We start from the raw sequence: 24,283 nt of genomic DNA on the forward strand, positions 1-24,283 counted from the left end.
AGGTGTAAACAGGACTGTAAGTTAACTATTTTATTTAGTGACAGGAGATTTGACTGACGTTCGGAGAGCTTTAACAAAGTCGGCAGTAGCGATTTTTGGGTGCTATTAACTCTTCTTTTTTGGCTAAAAAGCGCAGCTAAAACAATGGTAAAGCACCGCTAAAACTAGGGGCGCTTTACCACTAGTGTGGCCCGTTGTCAGTGTGAAAGGGGTATTAAAGTAACGCAGTGGCGTATTGCCAAATACGTCCTGGTCATGAAGGAGGGGGGGGGGGGATCTTCCGGAGGCCAAGAGGTTAATGTAGATATGCACATGCAGGCTTTTATGTGCGAATTTGTGTGCAGCATTCATACCTAGGCGTACAAAATCGCGGCGTTTTGTCCCGGGAATTGCAGCGACAAATTGCGGCGTTTTGTACCGCGATTTGCTGCGACAAAACGCCGCTATTGTGAATGCAGCCTCACCCCCTCTATGGAGATGGTTCACATCTCCTATGCCGAACGCCGAAAGCCGCCAGAAAAAAAGGTCCGGGACTTTTTTTCAGGCGGCAGGCGTACGGCGTTCGGCGTGGAGATGTGAACCATCTCCGTAGAGGGCAATGTGTTTTCATCCCTCCAGCGTCTCGGGGCTGCTGCGGCGTCACACTACAGGCGACAAACGCCTAGGTGTGAATGGGGGCTCAGAGGCGATGCCCTGAAGCTGCGTTTGGAGAGGCACCTATGTGCATAATATTTATCCTTTATCCTAGTGGCTAGAATAAATAAATAGTCACACACGTATGCTTATAAACGCGCGCAAATACACAACATTCTGTCAAGTTCAGAAAAAATGGCGTGTAAATTCATATCATATGTACATGAGGCCTTAGTGACTACAGCGACTATATTGTTCGCCACAAGTCGCTGTTTATTGATGATATTAGCGATATCGCTGCCACAAAATGGCCAGCAGCACATTTATGTGTGAGAACTTTTTATGTGGGGAACTTATTCATGAACAGTGAGAAATGGAGCCCCCCAAGAACCGTATAAAGGGGGATTTTATTGTGTTTTGTCTTTATTGTTATACACGGACGATATTCGTATCGTATGTCACGACATTCCGCCGCCTGTCAGTCTCTGTCACACATCGCAGGTTATAAACCTGAGGTACTAGCGGCAGCCATGCCCCTCCCCGGTCACATGATGCCCGGTCCCCGCCTACTCCTCCAGTCACAGTCCGCTGTGTGGCGAGGCCGGAGCTAAGGCAGAGATTGTGCCCGGCGGACGGGCTGGACGGAACGCCGGGAGGGATGCGGGACGCTATGGCGGCGGCGGTCACCGGGCTGCAGCGGCTCGCCCACTCCCTGCAGGACCCGGAGAAAGTGGCCGCTTTCCAGAGGCTGTGCGGGGTACGGAGGCCGCTGGAGGGAGAGGAGAAGAAGACGGACTGTCACCCCAATGGGGTGGGGAACGGGACTGCCACCCAGCGGCGGGGCAAGACGCACCAGGCGCAGCGGCGGAACTCCCTGACCGGGGAAGAGGGTGAGCCGTTCGTCATCCGGAACTGGCTCCTCTATTACCTCTTCACCTTCGGGACCGAGCTGGGCAACGAGCTCTTCTGCATCTCCTTCTTCCCGTTCTGGATCTGGAATGTTGACCCGTATGTGGGCCGGAGGGTGATCATCGTGTGGGTGTGGGTCATGTACCTGGGCCAGTGTACCAAGGATGTCATCCGCCTGCCCAGACCGCTCTCCCCGCCCGTCATCAAGATGGAGGTCTTCTACAACTCCGAGTACGGCATGCCCTCCACACATGCCATGTCCGGTACCGCCATCCCCCTCAGCCTCGTCCTACTCAGCCTCGGACGGTGGCAGGTAAGACCCAGGGGCCACGGTACTACCAGGGGCCACAGCACCACCACCACTATCCATAGAGAGATCAGGGGCCACAGCACCACCACTATCCATAGAGAGATCAGGGGCCACAGCACCACCACTATCCATAGAGAGATCAGGAGCCACAGCACCACCACTATCCATAGAGAGATCAGGGGCCACAGCACCACCACTATCCATAGAGAGATCAGGGGCCACAGCACCACCACTATCCATAGAGAGATCAGGGGCCACAGCACCACCACTATCCATAGAGAGATCAGGGGCCACAGCACCACCACTATCCATAGAGAGATCAGGGGCCACAGCACCACCACTATCCATAGAGGGATCAGGGGCCACAGCACCACCACTATCCATAGAGCGATCAGGGGCCACAGCACCACCACTATCCATAGAGCGATCAGGGGCCACAGCACCACCACTATTCATAGAGAGATCAGGGGCCACAGCACCACCACTATCCATAGAGAGATCAGGGACCACAGCACCACCACTATCCATAGAGAGATCAAGGGCCACAGCACCACTATCCATAGAGAGATCAAGGGCCACAGCACCACTATCCATAGAAAGATCAGGGGCCACAGCACCACCACTATCCATAGAGAGATCAGGGGTCACAGCACCACCACTATCCATAGAGAGATCAGGGGCCACAGCACCACCACTATCCATAGAGAGATCAGGGGCCACGGCACCACCACTATCCATAGAGAGATCAGGGGCCACGGCACCACCACTATCCATAGAGAGATCAGGGGCCACGGCACCATCACTATCCATAGAGAGATCAGGGGCCACAGCACCACCACTATCCATAGAGAGATCAGGGGCCACAGCACCACTATCCATAGAGAGATCAGGGGCCACAGCACCACCACTATCCATAGAGAGATCAGGGGCCACAGCACCACCACTATCCATAGAGAGATCAGGGGCCACAGCACCACCACTATCCATAGAGAGATCAGGGGCCACAGCACCACCACTATCCATAGAGAGATCAGGGGCCACAGCACCACTATCCATAGAGAGATCAGGGGCCACAGCACCACTATCCATAGAGAGATCAAGGGCCACAGCACCACCACTATCCATAGAGAGATCAGGGGCCACAGCACCACTACTATCCATAGAGAGATCAAGGGCCACAGCACCACCACTATCCATAGAGAGATCAGGGGCCACAGCACCACTACTATCTATAGAGAGATCAGGGGCCACAGCACCACCACCACTATCCATAGAGAGATCAGGGGCCACAGGACCACCACCACTATCCATAGAGAGATCAGGGGCCACAGCTCCATCCATAGGGAGGTAATAATGGGTCACATCTCCACCACCAACGCTATAAGGGGCCCACTAGGAGTCCCATCCATGGGGATATAATAAAGGGCCGCATCCCTATAATAATGGAGACAAGGGGCCACATACAATCCTCCCAATTCTATATTTAGGGGCACTCCCCCCAAATCCTACATTTAGGGGGCCACATCACTCCCCCCAATCCTATAATAAGGGGACATAAAAAATGGTCACATCCCCAACATACAAATGTCCAGGCTCATGGACAAGACAACTGTCTAAGTGGATGAGGACTGGTGCACTAGGACCTCTGCTGTCTCAAACTCAGACCAATGAGTCCTAGTTGGTTCTTCCCATCCCTGGGGGGGATAAGGGGTCACATGTACATCTTATTTTAAAGATTACTCTGTGTTTGTCCAAACATGTCCATTACCATTTACAACATGTCATATGTGTTGCACGCTGTGTTTTTTTTTTTTTTTAAGATTTTTACTTACAGATCTCGGAAGCAGGCAGGTTCCATTTTTAGCTGTGGGCATCTGAAGCCCTCATGTCTTCAGTTCCGGGATTTCCGTGCAGCTGGCTCCCCAGCATGCACCTCCCGATCTCGCGCATGCGCAGCAATGCCTATGCGTGGCTCTCCTTCTTGACGGGTTGCCAATGCGAGATTTCGGCAGTAGACGATTTGCAAGGACTCCAAGGATACATGACGCCGCTATCCCAGGAACCCTTGTGAATCGCCTAGTGATGTAATCGCATTAGAGGGACATGATGTCAGAATCCTGCGTGATTCCAAAGGAAAAGGTAAAGGTAGAGAAATGCACAGAAGCAGAACATTTTTGTTGCCTTATGAACTGGGCCGTGTTGAAAAGCCTGCAGTATTCAGCCAAGGGGAAGATCCAAGTGTGATTTTTGTCCAGGGTCCTAATTCATCTAACCCTGTGAGGGAAGGTAAAGCCCCCCCCCCCAGAGGGATTTTAGTGGGTCTTCTCTAATCTGTATTATGTGATCTTTGGGGCACTTCTGTAGGTTGGTAGAAATGAGTACCAAGCTGGGAATTTGGTGAGAAAATGGCAGATCTTCCTTTTGATCTGAGCTCTGTGAGCTTCTGGAGTTTCAGCAGTTGAGGGACATGTATGTATGTATGTTGGGAATTCAGAGTCTGTGTCCTGAGCATAAGAAGGTGCCAATTCTTCCTTCTTATCTGTGATTGTCTAGAGTTCATCCAGTCTCTTGTGTATGCGTGTTGGGTAATGTTCAAAGTATCAGTTGTAGAGTTTTATGGCAGGTGAGAATTGTGCATCTCGGGCACCTTTATCATCTGGACTATGTTTTTAGCTCTAGAGTTGCTTCGTTGAGGCAGATACCATTGGTACTGATATTTCTAATCTGTAGTAATCCGTTTACTAAAGCGCAACAGTAAAATAGGTGAAATCAACATAAAAGCTAAATTATAACCAAAACTCTGTGCACATGTCAGTGATATAAACAGGCTTGCAAGCTGCAGGTGGAGATAAAACTCCCCACAAGTGACAAATAAATGTGCAACACTGTACAATTAAGAGAGTCTATAGATGGGATGGTAAGGTGGAGCAGATGGATCTTCTACAAATGATGAGCATATCCAATAATCAGTCTCATATTGCCCTTACCTTCAAGTGGTGGTATATATGCATATAGGGCAAATGGTTCCTTCTCCTGCTGTATCCGCACCGCTCCTCAGTGATATATCCTTCCGCTTTCATATGATGATCCTGGGATCTATATGGCTCATGAATGGGAGCCAAAACATGGGGCGAAAGAAATGATGCCACAATAGTGAAGACCGTCAGGTATGGGGAGGTAATGGTCGTTTTTAATAAAAATTGGACTCTTACAAAGAAAATATTTAAAAACAGCAAATGAGTACAGTGACAGGACGCGGCAGATGAAACGCCGTCTTACGTCTGCTGGCCTCCGGCTGATTGCGTGTATCACGTGGTCGCACTTCCTACGTCGTTGCATCACGTGTCTCGTGACTTCTTCAGGGACCATGTTTTGGCTCCCATTCATGAGCCATACTACTGGGGAAAATCGGTGAGCCAATCAAACAAGCAGGAAATTGTTTCTTGGGGGTGGTCAGTACACATTCTGTATACAGAACTCCTCCAGGTAGCCATATTGCATCACATTGCATTTCAGAGAATTACAGATTGGAAAGGTGTTGCAATAGTATGCTATATTATTTTTCTTTACTTGGTATTTTTTTTTTCCTACGAAAGTGGAGTTACCATTTAAGGTGCTGATAATCTAATGGTCTTGCCACAATCCAGCAATCACATTCTGCAGGCAATCTGGTTATATTCCAGGTAACTTACTTGGATCCAGTCTGGCATGAACATCCTAAGCAGTAGCAAAGAGACTGCCAAAAACTTTTGCTCAAGGCAATAAAAATTTCCTGGGAATATGTGTTGTATTTGTTTTTGCCTTTTGCGATCCAATTGCGCCAGTCACCCTGTTACAAGCAGCTGGTATGAGGTGACACTGATGCACCAATCATGGCACGTCGCACTGGCTCCCCCAACCCCCCTCTTCTTCTTTTTTTTTTTTTTAAACAAACTTTTTAACAATTTAAACAAAGTGAGAGTGTAACTAAAGGCATAATTGTATTATTATTTTGCATAGAATAAAGGAGGGTTTTAACCCCCGTCCGTTTTTTTTTTCTTCCCCCATCTTGGTTGCCAGTAAAAGACAGAATTGTATTTAAAGCACTCTGCCTGACACATAAGTGCATCCATGGGAAGGCGCCGCAATATCTTTGCGACAAGATAGAACCTCACAATTCTAATCACGTTCTGCGATCCACTGACCAAAATCTGGTCAAGGTTCCAAAAACCAAATACAAGTCCAAAGGAGAAAGAAGGTTTGCTTTTCAAGGTCCGAGACTATGGAACGCTTTACCAACCAGCGTTCGGTTGGAGGAAAACCACCTGACTTTCAGAAGACGGATTAAAACTCTGCTCTTTTGATGTCATGAGACACGAAACATCAAGCGCCCAGAGGCGATTCAGTTCGCATGTGCCGCGCTATATAAGTTTTTCATTCATTCATTCATCTCTGTCCCATTGTAGAGCTGCATGATTCTGGCTAAAATGCGTAACATCTTTCACATTATACAAAAAAAATGGGCTAATTTTACTGTTTTATTTTTTTTTTCATTGAAGTGTATTTTTCCCCCCAAAAAATTGTGTTTGAAAGACCGCTGCTCAAATACGGGGTGACATAAAATATTGCAACAATCGCCATTTTCTTTAGGGTCTCTGCTAAAAAAATGTACAGTATAATGTTTGGGGGTTCCAAGTTGTTTTCTAGCAAAAAATACTGATTTTTAACTTTGTAAGAAACAATTGTCAGAAAAAGGTTCAGTCTTTAAGTGGTTAAACTTCCTTCATTTACAGATGAAGATCATTCTTTTGATCCAAGAAGGAAAAGTTACTTTGTTTTAGTTACCTGCAATGTAGAGATAAAACTTGTCAGCCTGCCTAGTTTTTTTCTTTTCACAGCTGAGTGAGCAGAGAACTCATGAAAGAATCGGGAAATTCTCCATAGAGATCATGAGGGGGGGGGGGGGGGGGGTAGAATCGAGATCATGATATTTTTTTTTTAATGATTAATCGTGCAGCTCTATCCCACTGGGGAGATTTTGCTTCTTCTATAGCCAAAACGGGAAGTGAGCGGAAATCCCTTCAAAGTGAGGGAATCCCAGGGTGTTGCCATAACTAGTGTCCCCATTGGAAGATTTACCCTCTTACTATTCTGATTACAACCCAAATTTTAAGATTTTTTTTTATTTTTATAACTTCACTTTTGATAATGGTATACGGGAAAAATGGAGGGCAAATCTCCCTAACGGGGTGCACAGACAGCAATAAACCCTCTCCACACTACCCAAAACTATAAGGGGGGAGGGGAAAGGTTTTCCTTTTAGTTATATCTTAGAGGAGCTCCTGCCCCCCCCAAAAAATTAGTCAGCAGCTGCACATGCTGTAGCTGCTGACTTTTTAATATAAGGACTCTTACCTGTCAACTGTCCTTTTTTTTTAAATATGATCCGTACTTGCCCGTTTTCGAGATGCATCTTCTTCCGTCGCTTCCGGGTATGGGTCTTCGGGAGCGGCGTTCCTTCTTGATTGACAGTCTTCCGAGAGGCTTCCGACGGTCGCATCCATCGCGTCACTCGTAGCCGAAAGAAGCCGAACGTCGGTGCGGCTCTATACTGCGCCTGCGCACCGACGTTCGGCTTCTTTCGGCTACGAGTGACGCGATGGATGCGACTGTCGGAAGCCTCTCGGAAGACTGTCAATCAAGAAGGAACGCCCAGTCCCGCAGCCCATACCCGGAAGCGGCGGAGAAGATGCATCTCGTAAACGGGTAAGTACGGATCATATTTTAAAACGAATAGCCGATTCCCCTAGAGAAAACGAGCATGAAGCTAAGGGGAAAATGTGTAAGGTATGGGTGAACCTCCGCTTTAAGCAAGGGAAACGGGGAAGCCTTGCGTCTCCACAGCTGGTTTCCTATTGCGCATACATGAGACTCCTTGCGCCTTCTGGGACCTGTGACGGCTGTCCCCCCTCATTCGGAAGAACACAATAGCTCTAGTGGAGGGATTCCCCCTTCAACACATCTATGGATGGCTCCCTGTCTAATGTCCAGTTACATTTCTGCTATCAGTGAGCCAAAGGACTTGCATTCACCTATGGCTGACTCTGCATAGGGCTAAAGGTGAATGCATTGTCTTTTCAATGGTTTAGATATACAGTACATGTAAAATATAATCAGCATTATATAAATGTTATCAGTGTGTGTGTTGATGTCTTAGGACAAAAGCCTTGTTTCTTTGCATGGTTTTAAATCCTATTGAACATGGAAGCAGCCATATTTGCTCATTGCGTAGTTATGACCTGCTTTACCGCGCTACACAGAAGTTCTGCTTTACAGCTTCTTCTAAAGCAGTCCATAAATTAAGATATTTAAAGAAAATTGCTTAATTCCCCAGAAACACATTCAGTGTTTATTGGGGGGGAACCTTCCTGCAAAGCTTTTGTATTCTGAGGCCCCTTTCACATTGAGGTGTTTTTCATGCGGTACAGCGCTAAAAATAGCGCTGCTATACCGCATGAAAAAATCATGCCCTGCAGGCTTCAATGTGAAAGCCCGAAGGCTTTCACACTGAAGCGGTGCGGTAGCAGGAGCGCTCCAAAAGTCCTGCTAGCCGCATCTTTGGAGCGGTATAGGAGCGGTGTGTTTACCGCTCCTATACCGCACCTTCCCATTGAAATCAATGGGAAACCGCGGTATTAACCCTTTTTCGGCCTGCTAGCGGGGGTTAAAACCTCACCGCTAGCGCCCAAATATCGCGGTAAATACGACGGTATAGCGGCGCTACAAATAGCGCGGCTATACCGTCACCGCAGCTCCACCGCACAATGTGAAAGCAGCCTGACAGCGGGAGGCTTCCAAACTATCAGAATACAATGATCACTGCCACAGCTATAGCCAATGACAGTAATTGACCACAAAACACTGACAGGCTGGTTGTATTGATGTTGATCGGTGGCGCGACTTGAGTACAACCAGCCTGCTGAAATGTGGCCCGTCACTGCTAAACTGAATGAATTTCGATCAGTCTATGGCTGACTTAACAGTGCAAGTCTTCATTAGCAGACTCATTAAGTACAATGCGCTCACTCGCTTTCTGGCTAATATCTTATCTTAATGGTTAAGATTTCAAATTGAATGTTCTTATTGCAGTGTCAGCTCAGCTCTGTTTGCCTTGTAGGTCAAAGTGACACTTGTACCTGTTAATGTCATTTTTTGCTTTGTATGGCATTTTTCCTTGTAGTTGATAAAGTTTAAGGGCTGGTTCACACTGCCGCGATGTGGTAACCCTGCAAATCCACTGCGGTTTCCCACATCACATGTTTCCCGATGGCCATGTGAACTGCTGGGAGTGTTAGTTAACCACTTAAGCCCCGGACCAATATGCTGGCTAAAGACCCAAGGGGTTTTTACAGTTCGGGACTGTGTCGCTTTAACAGACAATTGCGCGGTCGTGCGACGTGGCTCCCAAACAAAATTGGCGTCCTTTTTTCCCCACAAATAGAGCTTTCTTTTGGTGGTATTTGATCACCTCTGCGGTTTTTATTTTTTGCGCTATAAACAAAAATAGAGCGACAATTTAAAAAAAAAATGCAATATTTTTTACTTTTTGCTGTAATAAATATCCCCCAAAAACATATATAAAATTTTTTTTTTTCCTCAGTTTAGGCCGATACGTATTCTTCTACCTATTTTTGGTAAAAATCGCAATAATCGTTTATCGGTTGGTTTGCGCAAAATTTATAGCGTTTACAAAATAGGGGATAGTTTTTTTGCATTTTTATTTTTTTTATTTTTTTTTACTAGTAATGGCGGCGATCAGCGTTTTTTTTTTTTTTCATGACTGCGACATTATGGCGGACACTTCGGACAATTTTGACAAATTTTTGGGACCTTTGTCATTTTCACAGCAAAAAATGCATTTAAATTGCATTCTTTATTGTGAAAATGACAGTTGCAGTTTGGGAGTTAAACACAGGGGGCGCTGTAACATTTAGGGATCACCTAGTGTGTGTTTACTAGTGTAGGGGGGTGTGGCTGTAGGACTGACATCATCGATCGAGTCTTCCCTATAAAAGGGATCACTCGATCGATGCGCCACCACAGTGAAGCACGGGGAAGCCGTGTTTACACACGGCTCTCCCCGTTCTTCAGCTCCGGGGAGCGATCGCGACGGAGCGGCTAAAAACAAATAGCCGCGCCGTCGTCCCGGATCGCTCCCCGAGCGGACCCGACCTCCGCATTTACCGGGGGGGGGGTCCCGATCGGACCCCCCACCCACGTCTAGCAGAGGACGTACAGGTACGTGGATGTGCCTGTCCGTGCCATTCTGCTGACGTAAATGTACATGAGGAGGTCAGGAACTGGTTAAAAGTTAATAACACCCCCAAATCAGTTTGCATATCGCTATGTGATTTGTTAAAGTGACACTAAAGGTTATTTTTTTCTATACTTACCTCCACTATGCAGTTTGTTTTGCACAGAGTGGCCCCCTGACCCTAGTCTTCTGGGATCCCACGGTGGCTCTCGCAGCTCCTCCCCAAAATAGATAGACCCCATCTGGGAAGCTCTCACCCGAGTGGGTTACCTTGTGGGCGCGCTCCCGTGTCATACACTCGGCGTCCATAGCTGCCGAGTGTATGACTCGGACCTGCCCCTGGCGCCCCCGTCATTGGATTTTATTGACCGCTGCGGGAGTCAATGGCTGCACTGTTATCGATCTATCCAATGAAGAGTTAAGAAATTTGCGTCTCAGATAAGTAAAACGGGGGGGCTGGGGGGCCGGACACTGCAAGGTGTTTTTTACCTTAATGCATAGTACCACTTTTATTCACCATATCCCTCACTTTTGCGAGTTCCCCCTTCTATGTGGCTGGTCCCCCCAGTTAGTTTAGACTCTACTTTTCTTTCTTTTTTGTGACTTTTTTAGGATTCATTTTCCTCCAGGATGGCCCTTTTTTTTTCAGGCGGTTTGCCTTGATAATTATTTTAAGGATTATCTAAGTCTATACCCCCAGGGTCATTCCGAACTGTTTGTCATTCAAAACTCACTTCCAGTTATGCATTTTTGTCATACTGGTTGAACTTGCTTGTTTTTATGTAAGGTGTTATACTTGCATACATCATCTGTAAATAGGAGAAATTGCTTGTGCTCAGGAGCCTTGAAGTGGTTGTAAACCCTTACAGACTACTTTTACCTACAGGTAAGCCTAGATTAAAGGGGTTGTAAAGGTAAATAATGTTTTCCCTAAATAGCTTCCTTTACCTTAGTACAGTCCTCCTTCACTTACCTCATCCTTCCATTTTGCTTTTAAATGTCCTTATTTCTTCTGAGAAATCCTCACTTCCTGTTCTTCTGTCTGTAACTTCACACAGTAATGCAAGGCTTTCTCCCTGGTGTGGAGAAAGCCTCTTGAGGGGGGAGGGGGCGAGCAGTCAAGTCAGGACACTCTCTACTTTGCAGATAAAGGAGCTGTGTGTTAGTGGGTGTCCTGACACTCCTGCTCGCCCCCTCAAGAGGCTTTCTCCACACCAGGGAGAAAGCTGCACATTACTGTGTGTAGTTACAGACAGAAGAACAGGAAGTGAGGATTTCTCAGAAGAAATAAGGACATTTAAAAGCAAAATGGAAGGATGAGGTAAGTGAAGGACTGCTCTAAGGTACAGGAAGCTTTTTAGGGGGATAAACATTTTACCTTTACAACCCCTTTAAGGCTTACCTGTAGGTACAAAAATATCTCCTAAACCTACACAGTTTAGAAGATATTTGCAGAAAAGACGGCACCGATGTCTACGGTGCATGCACGCCGTCAATGGCACAGGTGCGCTGAGCGTGCCATTAGTGAAGGCCAATCGGGAGTGACGTCATTGCGGCTCCTGCCAATCACAGCACCGGAGCTGCGATACCCAGAAGTCACAACTTGCAGTGTCTGGCCCCCCAGCCAGACACCGCAAGTTTTACTTTTTGCTAAAATATCCCCCAAAAAAGATATAAAAAAAACATTACTTTTTCTCAGTTTAGGCCAATATGTATTCTTTGGTAATTTTTGGTAAAAAAAATCGCAATAAGCGTTTATCGATTGGTTTGCACAAAACTTAACTCGTTTGCAAACTAGGGGATAGTTTTATGCCATTTTTATTCATTTTTTTTTTTACTCCTAATGGCGGCGATCAGCTTTTTTTTTTTTTTTTTGTGACTGTGACATGGCGGACACATTGGACGATTTTGACACATTTTTGGGACCATTGTCATTTTCACAGCGAAAAGTGCTATAAAAATGCACTGCTCAGTGCTTACTGTGAAAATTACAATTGCAGTTTAGGAGTTAACCACTGTGGGGCGCTCAAGGGGTTAAGTGTGACCTCATGTGTGTTTCTAACTGTAGGGGGGGCGGGGCTGGACGTGTGACGTCGGTGATTGTTGTTCCCTATATAAGGGAACAGACGATCACTGACATTGCCACAGTGAAGAACAGGGAAGGCGTGTTTACACACACCTCTCCCTGTTCTTCAGCTCCTGTGACCGATTGCGGGACACCGGCGGCGATCGGGTCTGCGGTGCCCGCGGTCACGGAGCTTCGGACCCACGGCTGGGCTCTTAAAGGCGAAGTGCCGGTGCCCAACCGTGCCATTCTGCCGACGTATATCGGCGTTGGGTGGTCCTTAAGTGGTTAATGACAATTACTTTGTCATGCAGTCAGAAAGTTAGTATACAGGGAGTTAGTGTTACTAAACCCAGGAGCCTGTATTCACTATATCGGGTCTCCCACAGTACAAGAGACAGGGAAATGCAATTATTTTACAAAATATAAACTGCTAAGTACCTTTTCATATCAGCAGTTTTGTGACTTCTATGAGTTTCCAGCCAAACACTGGTTAAAGCTTGTAGGAGGAGATTTCATTCTCAGACTGTCCTATGAGGTTGTGCAAGACCTCTCTGACTTTGTCTGGACAGTGCTGATTGGCCCTAATAGGCACAAAACAATCTCTCTAGCAATACACACCTAACTGAGCATGTGCACGGTGCCTTCAAGGTTCTGTTCTGTCAGCAGATGTATTGGGGACAGTGGAAGAAGGGGGGAGAATCGGTGAAAACAGCCTTTTTACACAATGCAGAGGTTTAACCCCTTTAGGTTCCACAATGAGTATAACAAGAATGCTTCACTGCATATACAGACTGATTTTACTGTTGTGGGTTTAGTAACAATCGTAGGAGGCATCATGTGTGCCATACAATGATTTGTACAAATTGCATGTGACCCATCTAAAATTATCATTTTTTTTTCTCTCTTCAGTAGACTAAACCAATAGGTATGGATGAATGCTAAGAGTGCTTTATCAATTTATTTTAAGATGCTTAAGTCTCCATTTCCATGGACGTTTTTACAGACACTTTTTATTAGCCTTTTTTACAGCTTAAAAACGCTTGTCCATGTTTTTTTGAGCTGGAGCTCAAAAACGCAGCGGCAGCATTTTTTTTGCGTTTTTGAGCGTTTTTTAACATCTGGCGTTTTTACAGCTCTAAGGCTGGAGCTTCAGAACGCACTGGTCCTGGTTTTTTTTTTGCAGCTTAAAAACGGCTCAGCCATCTACAGCTCAAAAACGTCATGGTGGGCATGAGGCCATAGACTAACATGGAGAGCTGTTTTTAAGCTGCAAAAAACGCTCAGGAAAGTGGCTGTAAAAACGTCCATGGAAATGAAGCCTTAGAAGTGCTTTATCAATTTATTTTAAGATGCTTAAAAAGAAAAAAAAATCCTTTGCTTTTCGAGTGACGTCCTTATTCTTGTGTTGCAAGCGTCGATAAAACGGCCTTATCCAACCTGAGAATACGTTGTTCTAAGTTATGTATTTCAAAAAATGCTTTACATTTCCACGGATGTTACGTTTGACAGTCAGCAGATGAAAGAGATAAGATGTCTCACTCGGTGACCTTTAGTCATGTGGTTCATTCTGTTTATAAAAGGATTTCTGTATGAACAAGGACTAGGAGGTGCAGCGTTCACCATCCTGGGTCATTCTGCCTTCCATAAGTGTGTATAGGATTGTGATCGTGTATTCAGTCCTTGGCGTCTGCTTCATTCTGACCTTTACTGTATAATGTCATGGTGGAATAAGAGCGCTATTGTTTTTCCTCCCTAGCTACCCTGGAGAACCTGATTAGTCAGATTTGGGTTTTTAAAGTTTTTCCAGGTTTATTCTCTACACCTCAGCTGGGTTCTAGTTTAGGTTGGTATTGGTGTGCACTGTTCAGACCCCACCAGTCAGCTGTTGCCTGTAATTTACAAAACTGCTTGAGGCTTTTTTGGGTGCTTGGTGCTGCTCAGCATTTATCAAGAAGTTGCCAGAGCTACATCCCTGCGAAAATAAACAATGAGCAGTTTCAGCCGGTGACTTGTCCTTAAGGTTCCCCTAACGGGAAAGTTCCTTCAAGGACTGCGCAGGCACAAACTTGCCGATGGAAATCTCCGAACCTCGCCCGGCATCCAGGCTCATTCTTTAACATCCCCGTGGATTGGAGGATGTTAAAAAAAAGCCAGGAGGCCGAGCGAGCGGAGCGAGCCGTGCGAGCGCAGCGAGGACGTGAGGCAGACTGGCCACTTACCTCGAAATCCACGTCACCCTGGATGCCGGCCGAGGTTCGGAGATTTCCGTCGGCAAGTTTGCGCCTGCGCAGTCCTTGAAGGAACTTTCCCGTTAGCCGGAACCATCTCGGCAGATCAGATTGCGCCTGCGTAGGAACTTCCACGATAGCCGGAACCAGCTCGGCAGATCACCGGCCATAGATGGTTCATATCTCCACCGGTTCAGCAGGGACTGGTCAGATTTCAAACCACATATGGGCAGGCCAAATGTACCCAAGTTGATCAACCAACTAACTTCTGTACAAACAGCTTGCTGAATTTTACAGCTGTTATAGCCGCCTATCAATCACTATGTTCCCCCATCGAGGACTGCTTACCCCGCTGAGAGAACACAGTGGCCCGGCAGGAGGGATTCCCCTGTCAACGCTAGAGCTGCACGATTCTGGCCAAAATGAGAATCACAATTTTTTTTGCTTAGAATGAAGATCGCGATTCTCACGGCGTAAAATCTTTTACATTTATACAAAAAAAAAATGGGCCAACTTTACTGGCTAATTTTTTTTTAATTCATTAAAGTAATTTTTTCCCAAAAAATTGCATTTAAAGACTGCTGCGCAAATACAGTGCAACATAAAATATTGCAACAACCGCCATTTTATTCTCAAGGGTCTCTACTAAAAAAATATGTTTGGGGGTTCTAAGTAATTTTCTAGCAAAAAAAATGTTTAACTTGAAAAGAGCTGTCAGAAAAAGGTTTGGTGTTTAAGTGGTTAAACGTTCCCTAATTTACATACAGAAGTTTATTCCTTTGAAGTGATACAATGTTTAGACTTAACTTTCCACTGATAAAGAATGTTTTTAAAACTTGGCAGATTGCCCAGACTGACTTTTGGCTGAGAGCAGAGAGGAAATTCTTTGCATACCGAAGTGCAGAGAGAAAATTATTTTCATGTCAAAGATCGTGAAACCTTGTGTCAAGAATCGCAACGGGAAAAATATCACAGTGACAATTAATCGCGCAGCTCTAGTCAACGCTATCTGTGTTGATGGGGGAATCAAGCAAATTGCCGGTCTTGGGTAAATAAAATGAGAAGTTTGGGATATACAACACTCAGAGCCGGTTCACACTGGGGCGGCACGACTTCGGGGGCGACTCGGTCAGGCGACATGAAGACATCTAAGGCGACTTGCAAAATGACTTCTGTATAGAAGTCAATGCAAGTCGCCCCCAAAGTCGTACAAGAACCTTTTTCTAAGTCGGAGTGACTTGCGTCTCTCCTATTAGAACGGTTCTATTCACTAGAACGGGACTTATCAGGCGGCTGTGTCGCCTGACGAGTCGCCCCAGTGTGAACCGGGTCTCAACCTTTAAAAAGCTTCCCCATTGCACCGCATTGACATAAGTCGAAGTTTAACCGCTTCCGTACTGCCCCACATACATTTACTGTGGCAGGGTGGCCAAGGTGCGTAAAATCACGCACCTGTACGTTGTTTAGGGGTTGCGTGCATGCTGCCCTCGCTGTGCTTGACACAGCCTCAGCCAATCAGCGCATCCGACAGCTGCTGATTGTTCACTGGAGACCCGGAGCAGCGGTGAGCAGGTTTAAGAGATAATTTGCTATTGCTATAAAGCAAAACTTCACCCTCTCCCCCTCTACCACATTTGGAATGTGTTTTGTGGGGGGGGGCGGGCACCTTGTTTTGTCAGGTAATGTGTACATCCACCATGAACTTGTCGAGCCAATCACAACACATATAGTCTCTCCTCGCTCTCCTCTGCTAATATACATAAGTACTAGTACACGGGTCTCTGTGCCACTTTCCCGTAAACGTGCTACCCTCCCTCCCTGTTCTCCACGCATGCCTGGAAACGCCATTGTAGCACCACCTCTTGCCAAGCCCATGCCCAACGAGTCATTCATGCATTGGTGAGACATGTACAGATTGCAGAACAACCTCAGTCTTCAGTTATTGAGAATCAGCCGAGGACACGTGCATGAAGTGCCACCACATGAATGACTCATTTGGGGGAAATGTAAACACGGTGTGTAATCAGCGGAGATAGCAAATAGTGTATGTTTACGTTCTGAGCGTGTAAATATTGGCACAAACATGACATTCTTGCATCAGACAGGTTTTTTAGTTTTTGCACATCTTGTGCCCAGCAAGAACCTGAGGCTGGGCCTGGAGTATATGTATCAGTTAATAGAAGTCTATGGCTCAGTGCAGGTAACCCGCAGGTAAATTACTCTGTACCTGCAGATCAGTTTGAAAGCAGCCCAGTAACCACTGCAGAACAGATATGCCCATATATACACCGTGATTTTAGTAATAAACTTAGCATTGATAACTGTATTCTATTCCATCCTATAACAGTGGGTCACGGTCCACATCAGAGGGCTCTGCGGGCCACTGGTTGGGCACCCCTGCCATAAAGGTAGGCCTGCACCCCTGTACATACCAGCTGGTAGGAAAAGTCTTCAAGAGCCTGTATATTACACTTACGATCTGCTGATCACGGTTGCAGTCCTCTGGACGCTCCAATGCAAAAAGTAATAAAGGCACTTTTTTTTTTCTTTTACCAGTGTGGGTACATTTATTCCCCAAAAGATGGACTGTGCCTTTAAGGTACAAAGTGGTCTTTATTTCATGGGATCTGCAGGTGCAGCTGTAGTGTGTAAAGGTTCTGGTTGCTTCCTTATTCTTTGTCATTGTGTGGTTTTCCTTTCTGAGCTGTGCGCACATCTGTCATCTGCTGCACAAAGTGGTTCCCTTCCATAAAACTGTCTGGGAGGAAATTGCTGGAGTTGCATGTTTCACATTTACTAATTTATGAGGAAGCAGGACTTTCTGCAGCTTAATAAGATCATTGTTGATTGGAGAACACAGTTTGATATTCATCCAGTGTAATTAAATCGTTTTAGATAATTCAGGATGCTATTATTGAAGTCCCCTTCATGAAATATACAAAGCAATAATTCTACATTTTATACTAGTCATAGATATTGGATTTTTTTTAAATGAAAGGTTAACCCTATTAAATCGAGGTAGAGCTACAAATATATATCTCTATCACCTTGAGGCGTTTACGTTCATTTGTTGCGCTATACAAGTTACTCTACAAGTTACTCACTCACTCTATCTCTATCCATTAAAAACATTTAAAGTGTTTCCACATTTGCAGTCAGATTTTCAGAAAACTCTGCTGTTTGTATTCCCATCTACACAGTTTCCCTAAAATAACTTTTAAAATATTTATTACCTTTTTTTAGGCCTCATGCATGATTTTTTCAGCCTGTAAACACTCCTATTGGGCTAAAATAGAGGTGCATTTACAGGCAGAATAAAAAACAGTGATTGTAAATGATCATCTTGTAAAACAATCCATTTAGTTTAAAATAGAAATGAAAGGCAAAACATTTGTGTATAGATATTAAAAAACATTATCGATGCCGCCCCCCCCCCCCTTTTTTTTTATATACGGTAAGTGATCACATTCCCTTTGTTCTGAGCTGCATAGAGGAGAAACAGCAGCACACTGATAACGTTGCAGCTCAGCCATTTAAAGCGGGAGTTCACCCATTTATGAATTTTTTTTTTTCTCCCATAAGGTTCCTGCTCGTTCGGTCTAGGGGAATCGGCTATTTGTATTAAAATATGAGCTGTACTTACCCGTTTTCGAGCTGCATCTTCTTCCGTCGCTTCCAGGTATGGGTCTTCGGGAGCGGGCGTTCCTTCTTGATTGACAGCCTTCCGAGAGGCTTCCAACGGTCGCATCCATCGCGTCACTCGTAGCCGAAAGAAGCCGAACGTCGGTGCGGCTCTATACTGCGCCTGCGCACCGACGTTCGGCTTCTTTCGGAAAATCGTGACGCGATGGATGCGACCGTCGGAAGCCTCTCGGAAGACTGTCAATCAAGAAGGAACGCCCATTCCCGAAGCCCATACCCTGGAAGCGACGGAGAGGATGCATCTCGTAAACGGGTAAGTACTGCACATATTTTAAAATAAATAGCCGATTCCCCTAGTAAAAACGAGCAGAAATCTAAGTGGGAAAAGTGCCCTCTAAGGGTGAACCCCCGCTTTAAGTGGTCTGAGACCTCGAACCTGGGGTGAAGATGAAAGCCTATCAGTGACTGTGCTGTGTACTGGATTGTCATTCCTGATCTGTTTAAAGCAGTGGTCATCAACTCCTGTCCTCAGGGCCCACTAACAGGCCAGGTTTGCAAGATAACTGAAATGCATCACAGGTGATCTCATTTGCTGCTCAGTGATTGCAGTATTCTAGTTTGCATCTCCCCAAGGTAATACTTAAAACCTGGCCTGTTAGTGGGCCCTGAGGACAGGGTTGATGACCACTGGTTTAAAGCCAAACTTCACCCAATTTTGTTTGCTTGTTTTGAATTTGTAGAAGTGTGGAAGAGAAGCAGCTGCGCGGTCTGGAATGCACATGTGCTCAGGACCTTGCAGATGCTTCTCTTTGGCTGTCATATTTTGACATGTGGCAGTGTCTGCATCAACCTTTTATAAATGTTATATTAACGTTTGTTTAATAGGATTTTCTTTTTTGAAATGTTTTTACATTATACTGACTTTTTTTTTTTTTTTTTCTCCCCTCCTTCTTTCAAGTATCCATTTTTCTATGGACTGCTGCTTGCTGTTATCTGGTGTTGCTTGGTGTGCCTTAGTCGTGTTTATATGGGAATGCATTCCATTTTGGTAAGCTAAACACTTTTGCTACACAAACAATAAAATTATTCTAATGCCTTTGTGAACTTTACTATAGTAACGCCCATCCATTGTACTAAAAGTCCCAATACCATGTCCAGAGTATTTCTCTCTTTGTATTAATAGGCGCATGGGACTGGAGGTAAAAAATACTTTACTGGTAAGGCTCCTTTCACACTAGCGGTTCGATCAGGGCCGCCTGTCCATTTTTCAGAGTGACCCAATTGGACCCTCTATTCTCCTCTTATGGAGTGGCAGGTGTAAACGGATTTGTGTCCATTTTACATTTGCTGACATCCAATCTGATCCACTAAAAAGAGCCAGATGAGGATCCCATCCCCCTTTGTCAGATCAGATGGTCTGTTTACATCTGACTGCCCTTAGAGAAGTGCGGGCTGTGTCTGTGTGCGCTCTGCATAAGCAGAATGGACACGGACCAGTCATCTGCCTGCTTGGCATACCCCACTGAGCAAGCAGACTCTTGGTAAAGTGGTCCTTTGAAAAGGGCTTAAGACTGGCCATATTTGGCTGAATTTCAATTGATTCCTGCAAATTCGTCCCAAATTTGAACCCCCGCAGCTCAATGAACTTCTTACTAAAAAAAAGGATCTGGTTGGAAAATTGTTGGCTGAACAGCGAATGTATCCTATTGGATACATTTCCTGTTCGGGTATTCAGACAGCCAATGGTGCTGCGTTTTTTTCTGACCTTGTGGAGTCCTTTATCTTGGCTGTTTAGCGTGCGATTCCAGTACGATTTTGGCCCCCATAGACTTGCAATGGAAGTTCACCAAAAATGCATCTACATGGGAGCGGATGTGTTTTTAATGCAATTCAAGGGCTTTTTTTTCTGTCACAGCAGATATACTTATTGGCCAAAACCAAAAATGCGGAGGCGTGGAAATCGCATCAAAAACACATTACAATTGTGCAAAAAAATTAAATTAAAAACGCATCAAAATGTAACCAAGTCACACTGAAAATTAGACCAAATTGCAGCTGCATTAGGGTAAACTGGGGCCAATCCTAGGAGCCCTAATGTATCTCTATACATTACTTGGTGAAGACAAGTTTATAGAGGTTTCAGATTGATAAGCAAGTAAACACATCAATGAGAATATGTGCGTTTTAGATGCTCAGTGAAAAGTGAATTCCTTTTGTCAAGTTTTGAAATGCTTTTAAAATGTGCTCAGCACACATTCATTTAGGGCCTCATACATTGATGATAAAAGTGGCACAATTTGGCAGGTGGCAGAAGCAGTACATTGGTTCTACTTACTAGGGGTTGTCAGCATGAGACTTCCAATGGTGAACCCTAGTTTTCCCACTATTGTAAGAACTAGAAATGGAATTCATATACTGAAACGCCCATCCTAGCTAACAGGGTATAGTTAATGATTTCAACAACACTTTTTTTTTTTTGTCCTGTATTTCAGATAGATCAAAGATTCCTAAAAGCTGAACTTCAGCCAAACCACCAACTACGCAGATGAAATACATATTTTAAGAACTGTTCTAACTATCAAAGGACTTTCATTTCTCTCTCCATTCTTTCCTGAGATGGTCAATGTGTCCAGGTTGGCTAACCTGACTTTTCTCTACTGCTGGGGTCTCAAACTGGTGGCCCTTCAGTTGTTGCAAAACAAGTCCCATGTTCTAAGGCTCAGTTACAAGCATGACTCCCACAGACAGAGGCATGATGGGACTTGTAGTTCCACAACAGCTGGAGGGCCACCAGTTTGACACCCCTGTATTAGAGCTGAAGTCCAGCCTTGAACGGAGAAAAGACTGGACAGCCGCACTTCCACGAAATTGGTAAAAAATGGAAACCGCACTACAAATCACAGCAGACAGTGGGGGTGGATAGCTGACGCGTTTCGCACTGGGGTATCAGAGCTTAGTCAGCTATGTGCATTGCCAGCACCCACGCTTCTGAGAAAGCACTGATTGCTGAGTGCACTCACCTAGAGCGGCAGTTTCCCTTTTCTCTACCTGTTTATGGACTTTGAAGTCCAGCCTTACCTTCCATTGTACATAGTTGCAGAGACGCCTGCCCTGAAAATGCTTACTCTGATTTCACCGCACACTGAGCGTCTTATAGGATTCATTAGACACTGAAGGCATTCAAATGGAGCTCAATTCTCTTCCTAGCTGGAAGGTGTCCAGTATTGTCTAGCTATTTCCTCCTTCAGCCTGACTGGTCTGGCCCACCCCTTTCATTCATTTGATTTAATTTATTTCATTCATGTAGACCCCTATGTTTTTTTTGAGAATACTCTATCCTTTTTAGGAAGGTATAATACAGTCCCTCCCACCAGCTATGATCTGTCTGGGTTGCATAGAGAAGTGAAGAAATTCTAGTCATAACATCACAGGGTCTAAAAATGTGTATGTAATGAAAACCGCTAAACACCGACGGCCGCATGCATATATGCAGCCTCTTGGTGGGTGGGCTTTAATGCCAAGCAGCCGCATATATGCGTCTATATGTAAACCGTTTATTGTGCCGAGAGCACGCTCTCAGCATAGTAATTAATGTCACGGAAAGCTCCCGATGCATACTTATGACTGGGCGCTTTTGATCATGTGACCGCCACTCAGTGACACAATGATCAGAATGGACTACTGCGCCTCTAAGCATTTCGGGCCACTTTAAGGGCTGGGAGGTGGTGGTGGGTGGGAAAGGGTCAAAAATATCAGCATGTTGAAGGGGAGAGGGATGAACCAGGGAATTCAAAATATTAGGAAATTCAACTTGGACCTTCAGTAATACATTTAGGTCTTGTGCTTGTCCTTAACCTGTGATTGGACAATAAAAGAGAAGCCGCAGACTGATACTCTTCTGTCACTTTTTTCTCTCTTTATTGACACCAACCGATTGGTTCCTTGTGCTGCAGGTGCTTAAATAAAAAAAGATTGTTGTTTAATACTCGGCTTGATGAATTGGTGTTTGTTTTTATCTGCATGGAGTTAAAATTTTGTTTAAGAATGTTTTACTCAAGTGATATTTTTATTTTTTCTCCACAGGATGTTGTAGTTGGCGTCCTTTATGCAATTATCGTTTTAATAGTCTTCCTACCTGCTCTGGACCTTATTGACAATTTCAACCTTACTTATGAGTATTCCCCCCTCATCATCATCAGCCTACACCTTGCCCTTGGTATCTTCTCCTTTACACTTGACACGTGGAGCACCTCCCGGGGAGACACGGCGCAGCTTCTCGGCAGCGGAGCTGGAGTCGCTTGCGGTTCCCATGTCCGTTACATGATGGGCCTCATGCCAGAACCTTTGCCTTCTATGCTGCCTTTTACTATTCCAGCTATCACTGTGAACCTGCTTGGAATGGCCTTGTTACGGGTCTTTGTTGGATTAGTCATATTGTTGCCAATCAGAGCGGTCATGAAGATGGTCACCCTCCCGTTGGCTTGCAAAGTTTTTGGCATTCCTTGTGATGATATTCGAAAGGCAAGGCAAAGCATGCAGGTGGAACTCCCATACAGATACATTACTTATGGGGTGGTTGGATTTTCAGTCATGTTCTTTGTCCCTTACATGTTTACGTTTATTGGGCTCCAATGATGGTAGATTCCTTCTAGCACAGGCCACATCAATGGAATCCTTGAAAAAAGGGTTAAGTTGCTCTGAGATAACCTGCTTCCCCCCCTTATGACTTTTTTATGGGGGAAAACTCAAATGCTTTTTAATAATCCTTACTCATGTTCTCAGAACCATCGCTGGGCAGGTATCTATATAATCGGGCCAATCACAGCTGACGGTCCATTCATTTTCATTCTAATTGCAGCTAACAAGAAGCTTAATGTATACTTGTATTTTTTAGTTTTTAACTTTTGAAAGCATTTTTTTTCAATTCAGGTACTGCATTAAACTGCTTAATAATTGTGCCTTTTTTTTTGCTAAAATCACAAGCACCATGTATACTGTGATGTAAAGATTAACATCCAGAACCTAGTGTGATCCAGAAAAATATTTTTGCACGCCAGTGGCATTGGCAGTTTTAATTGTCATTTTAAAAAGGCAGAAAAGATCTTTGTGTTTTATCTTGAGAGATAAAATCCATTTAGCCATGTTTTATTGTAATAGTATGTGTGTTAATGTTTGTACTTTAAAATTGCTTACCACTCAAGTGTATCTAAAACTCCAAAAGTTTTTTTTTTCTCGTTTTGGTTAAATGAGTAAGTAGGGGTGTCCCTTTCTGTTATGTCCTGAGACAGTAAGAGCCGGTTCACACGCACGCGGCACGACTTTGGGGGCGACTCGGCAAGGCGATCTCAAGGCGACTTGAGAAACAACTTGCAAAATTACTTCTGTATTGAAGTCAATGCAAGTTGCCGCGAATCGCCCCCAAAGTCGCACAGGAACCTTTTTCTAAGTCGGAGCGACTTGCGTCGCTCCTATTAGAATGGTTCCATTGACTACTGCGGACCGCGACTTGTCAGGCGGCTGAGTCGCCTGACAGGTCGCCCCTGTGTGGACCGGCTCTTAGTTAATTGTAATCTCCCCAAAAGGACACACAGACAACTTGAGTTATTTTAAGCATTCCCTACTCCACCAAAAATGGAAAAAAAAGTTTTGGCTTTAGATAAACGGTTGTACCATGTTTGATCAAGGAGTGCATGCAAAACATTTTCCTTTCTTTTTCATTATGCAAGCCCACTCGTGACTAATATTTCAACTGTGGATGATGGTCACTATCCATGTATCCTTGGGGAATATTTTTGTGAGATCTACCTGTTTCCGTCTCTTGCATATCATGTCTTTGGCTTTTTCAGATTGTCAACCTTTGGTTGGTGTAGTCTCCTTTTTTAATTTTATAACATGGAAGGTACTGGCAGGTGTGTTTTGATGACATTGCTAATACTTGTAAGACCTGATGGTGGCAAGGATCATGGAGACTTGGAGTCGGTTCACTGCAGCGGCACGACTTCGGGGGCGACTCTGCAAGTCGTCCTGAAGACGACTTCAGAGGCGATTTGCAAAACGACTTCTGTATAGAAGTCAATGCAGGTCGCCCCGAGCCGCCCCCAAAGTCGTACAGGAACCTTTGCGTCGCTTCTATTAGAACGGTTCCATTGCATTTAATGGGACGCGACCCGTCAGGTGGCTGAGCCGCCTGTCGTGTCGCC

At 45.1% G+C, this 24,283-nt stretch overlaps 1 protein-coding gene across 1 annotated transcript; it reads left to right on the forward strand.

The window, feature by feature from the left end:
• Positions 1–1,180: 1,180 nt before the first annotated feature.
• SGPP1 (sphingosine-1-phosphate phosphatase 1) lies at positions 1,181–23,280 on the forward strand. Its single transcript, XM_040331936.1, has 3 exons — positions 1,181–1,855; positions 19,042–19,131; positions 22,167–23,280. The coding sequence occupies exons 1-3, from the start codon at positions 1,292–1,294 to the stop codon at positions 22,716–22,718; spliced, it is 1,206 nt and encodes a 401-aa protein (XP_040187870.1). The 5' UTR covers positions 1,181–1,291; the 3' UTR covers positions 22,719–23,280.
• Positions 23,281–24,283: the final 1,003 nt, after the last annotated feature.

This window comes from Rana temporaria, chromosome 13 (assembly GCF_905171775.1).
Source record: "Rana temporaria chromosome 13, aRanTem1.1, whole genome shotgun sequence".
Classification (NCBI taxonomy): Eukaryota; Metazoa; Chordata; class Amphibia; order Anura; family Ranidae; genus Rana; species Rana temporaria.